This window comes from Penaeus chinensis, chromosome 36 (genome assembly GCF_019202785.1).
Source record: "Penaeus chinensis breed Huanghai No. 1 chromosome 36, ASM1920278v2, whole genome shotgun sequence".
In the NCBI taxonomy this organism is placed as follows: domain Eukaryota; kingdom Metazoa; phylum Arthropoda; class Malacostraca; order Decapoda; family Penaeidae; genus Penaeus; species Penaeus chinensis.
In genome coordinates this window covers 26,318,677-26,323,676 of record NC_061854.1, presented here as the reverse complement: position 1 = coordinate 26,323,676, position 5,000 = coordinate 26,318,677, and the positions used below count along the sequence as shown (strand labels likewise).

At 41.3% G+C, this 5,000-nt stretch overlaps 1 protein-coding gene across 1 annotated transcript in view; it reads left to right on the top strand.

Moving 5' to 3' along the window:
• Positions 1-5,000, top strand: part of LOC125044591 (myosin heavy chain, muscle-like) — a 15,625-nt gene that overhangs the window by 8,713 nt on the left and 1,912 nt on the right. The window contains 6 exon segments of the mRNA XM_047641320.1: positions 74-191; positions 1,053-1,526; positions 1,767-2,653; positions 3,603-3,681; positions 4,015-4,260; positions 4,627-5,000. The exon segment at positions 4,627-5,000 is cut by the window's right edge and continues 414 nt beyond it. Coding sequence (XP_047497276.1) covers positions 74-191; positions 1,053-1,526; positions 1,767-2,653; positions 3,603-3,681; positions 4,015-4,260; positions 4,627-5,000 — 2,178 coding nt within the window.

Here is a 5,000-nt window from a genome sequence, read left to right as displayed (position 1 = left end):
TAAGGGACACGTGATGGCAGGTGTACTCCCAACGTTTTTTGTTTTTTTTCATACATGCTCCTCCTCCTCTTAGTTACAATATCCTGGCTGCTAAGGAGATGAACGAAGCTAAGGACGATAAGAATTGTGCTAAGGCGTGCTTCGATAAGGTCGGCCTCGACGCTGATCTTTACCGCACTGGCAACACCAAGGTCTTGGAAGATATCATTATGATCTTTGGCTCGTATTTGGATTATGACCGATCGCTTGTTCCGACCTCCCTCTCCCCCCATCTCCCTCCGAAGAGTTTGATCCGCCTCTCGACCCTCCTTGAAAGACTTTCCTTGTTGTGGAAGCCCTTTCTGGCACCGAGACAATGTATTGAGCTACCCAATCCCTCCCCAAACAGGACCTCTGCCAACCCTCTTTGTTTTTTTACTTTAGGCATGTGGCCACGAATCCCACATTTCGACCTGAGTATTTAAAACACACTTTGATATGAACTTTTCCAATGTGTAATATATCTGTGTAGTGTATTATCATATTGAACTACCCTTTGTTTTCCCACCCTTTGTTAATTTCCAAATATGTATTAACAGCTCGCATTTTTATGAAATCCCCCAATTAAGTTTGTTATTTTCGATTTTGTTTTTTTATGACAAAAACAGGACGATTGCTGACTATGACATCCACATTTGTGCCGGTTGTCCCAGCATCATACTTAATATGTAAACCTAACATAACAGATTGATTGAGTAGACAAAGCCTAAATCTGGTTAGAAAAAAAATATTTTGCAAGAGACGGAAATGATCTCTTTGTAAATCAGACAGTGATTTCTGGCCCTTGTCTATTCTTTCAATCACACGGTTTTTATTTTGTTCTGTAACAACAGTCCCTTCAACCCGTTTTATCCTCGCTGAATGAAAACCAGAAACATTTTCTAATTATATCTATACCATAATTACCCGGAGTATTACTCAACACTATTTTCCTTTGATTTTAAATGCATAAACCTCCCTCTCGTGCACAACAATCTCCCGTTTCCTGTTTCTTATCCCATATCCTCTCGCAGGTGTTCTTCCGAGCCGGTGCCTTGGGTACACTTGAGGAGATCCGAGATGATCGGGTGACTCTGCTCCTGACGTGGCTCCAGGGTCGGATTCGTGGATTCCATAGTCGCAAGAACTATGCCAAGATGCAAGCGCAACGAGTTGCTCTACTCACTGTGCAACGGAACATAAGGAAATACATGAAGATGCGCTCCTGGCTCTGGTACGAGCTCTGGATTAAACTGAAGCCGAAGCTTAATGTAACTCGCGTCGAGGACGAACTGGAAAAATTAGAGGAAACGGCCGAAAAAGCTGAGGCAGAGTATGAGAAGGAGGTTAAACTCCGTGAGCAACTGGAGAAGCAGAATGCCGCGCTTCTTAACGAAAGAAATGAACTGCTTAGTGCTGTCGAATCATGCAAGGGAGGCATGACTGACTTCCTTGACAAGCAAGCCAAGCTGCAAGCACAGAAGGCTGAATTGGAGGGTCAGCTAAATGTAAGTGTCCCGTGCATTAATTGTGTTTTTACAATATTCAGCAATAACTAACTTGTTCATGTCTATATTTGAGTCTTTGTTTCTTTATGATAGCACAAAAAGATCGAGCACCACTTCATGTAACATGTAAAAAGGTAGCTTTATTTTTTCTTATGTATTTACTATTTCGTTATTGTTTTAGATATATATAAAAAATAATCTCATCAGGACAAGAACATTACATTATTTCTTTGACATTAGGAAACGTTGGAGCGCCTTGCTAAAGAGGAAGAGGCGAAAAACCAGCTCGGTAATGGAAAGAAGAAATGTGAACAAGAAATCGATAGCCTGAAGAAAGACCTTGAGGATTTCGAACTTACTATTCAAAAAGGTGAGCAAGACAAGATTACAAAAGATCAGCAAATCCATAATCTGAATGAGGAGATTGCACATCAAGAGGAACTCATTTCGAAGGTTAACAAAGAAAAGAAGCACCTTCAAGAATGCAATCTGAAGACGGCTGAAGATCTTCAGGGCATTGAAGACAAGTGCAATCACCTCAACAAAGTCAAGAGCAAACTGGAGGCGACGCTAGATGAACTGGAGGATTCCCTGGAACGCGAGAAGAAGCTTCGCAATGAGGTTGAAAAGGCTAAAAGGAAGGTCGAGGGTGACCTGAAGCTGACCCAGGAGGCGGTCACCGATCTGGAGCGAAACCACAAGGAGTTAGAAATGGCAGTCGAGCGCAAGGAGAAGGAGATTGCAGCAGTCACGGGCAAGATCGAAGAAGAACAAGCGCTCGTTCACAGAGACCAGAGGCAGGTAAAGGAACTTCAGGCACGCCTAGAAGAATTAGAAGAAGAAGTCGAGCACGAGCGCCAGGCCCGAGCCAAGGCCGAGAAGGCTAAGAATCTTCTGAATCGGGAGCTGGCGGAACTGGGCGAGCGCCTGGACGAGGCCGGAGGAGCGACGGCCTGCCAGATCGAACTCAACAAGAAACGCGAGGGTGAGCTGTGCAAGGTACGCCGGGACATCGAGGAAGCCAATCTCCAGCACGAAGCGGCTCTCGTTGTGCTGCGGAAAAAGCACAATGACAGCGTTGCCGAACTGTCGGAGCAAATCGATTACATCAACAAAATGAAAGCCAGGTAGGAAGCAGACACACACACACACACACACACACACACACATACATACATATATAGGGTTAATAACTATAATATTAGTTATTATTATTACTCTTATTGCTGTTGTTATTGTTTTGTCATTAGTATTTTTATCATCATCATCATCATTATGTTCATATATTTTATCATTATAATTTCCATGTTTGTTATTATCATTGATTATTTATGTGTTATTAGTAGTAGTACTAATGTAAGACTACCGTCGTTATTCTTGTTATTAAAATTATCATTATTTTTATTATCTCTTTTTATCATTGTTATTATCATTAATATTGTTATTATCATTATTATTATCATTATCAATATTATTATAATTACCATTATCTTTATCATTATTATAATTATCATAATCATTATCCTCGTTATCTTTTTCATTATTATTTTTTTTATTATTATAAAGACTGTGTACTACTACCACACTACTATTGCTACTGCTGCTACTACAATAACAACAACAACTACTACTACTTTACTACTACTTTACTACTACTGCTACTACTACTTTACTACTACTACTACTACTTACTACTACTACTACTACTACTACTTTACTACTACTATTTTACTACTACTACTACAACTACAACTACAACTACAACTACAACTACCACTACAACTACTACTACTATTATTATTATTACTACTACTACTACTACAACTACAACTACTACAACTAAAACTACATCTACTACTACTACTACTACTATGACAAGTACTACTACTACTGCTGCTACTACTATTACTACTGCTATTGTTGCTACTTCTGCTGATACTACTCCTGCTGTTGCTCTCACCACCACTATCACTATTACTATTATTATCATCATCGTTATTAGTATTGTTAGCATTATTACATCTAGCAAATAACGAAATAAGGTGCCCGTCAGTAAGAACCTCTTCCTCGACCCAGGGCTGAGAAGGACAGAGAGGCAATGAAACGAGATGCCGACGACTCGAGGGCTTCCATGGACGCTCTTGCCCGAGAGAAGGTAAGACACACACACACACACACACACACACACACACACACACACACACACACACACACACACACACACACACACACACATCTATCTATTTATCTATATTATTATTTGTATGTGTTATTTATTTATCCTAGTTATTCTTCTGTATATTCTATTCATATATGTACATGGACGCTCAAACGAGTTTTTTATTCGAAAGATAAGTTGTGTGTCACAATGTGATATACAAGTTTTTTTTCCTAAAAATATGCATATGAATGGCAAGAATTTTCCAAACGACACATCACGAGGGACTTCGTTGCGGCAAAAGTCTTACATTCTCAACGCGACTTCCAGACGGTCGCGGAGAAAACCACGAAGCAGCTACAGCATCAGCTCGACGAGATCAACTCTAAGCTGGATGAGGTCAACCGCACCCTCAATGACTATGACGCCACCAAGAAGAAGCTCGCCGTGGAGAACGCCGACCTTCTGCGCCAGCTGGAGGAGGCAGAAAACCAAGTCAGTCAACTGTCCAGGCTCAAGCTTTCTCTCACCAATCAGCTTGACGACACGAGAAAGCTTGCTGATGAAGAGAGCAGGGTGAGTCATTTTAGGTTTATGTATGAGGAAATAATGGCTGTATAAAATGAATAATAGAAAATGAAAAGCTTGTTCATATCATTAAGTAATGGGTTATAATTCATCATCACTATAATTGTTTGCAGTGTCATAATTGCTATCATTATAATAATTGCAATTATTATTATTAGTTATTACTCAGTCATTATCAGTTACATTTATTATTACTCTTACCCTCATTCTAATCCTCACTGATATTATAATCTTAATTATAGTAATTTCCATTTTCGATATCATCATCATTATAAACCACACCCCTATACCGCATGAATGGTATACAATTCAAATTTGAAGTTTTGTCTGTTAGCACTGATCTTTTACCCCCAGGGGCGTGCGACTCTCCTCGGAAAGCTACGCAGCCTGGAACACGACATCGACGCCCTTCGCGAGCAGCTGGACGAAGAGTGTGAGGCAAAGGGAGACGTGCAGCGCATGTTGTCCAAGGCTAATGCCGAGGCTCTCATGTGGCGCTCTAAGTACGAGTCCGAGGGCGTCGCCCGCGCGGAAGAACTCGAGGCTGCCCGCATGAAGCTGGCTGCCCGCTTGGAGGAAGCTGAAGCGCAAATTGATTCTCTGAATGTTCGCAATCTCCACCTTGAGAAAACCAAGATGAGGGCTTCGGCTGAACTGGAGGATCTTCAGGCAGCAGCTGAGCGCGCGCAAGCGTTGGCGGGCGCTGCAGAGAAGAAGCAGAGGAACTT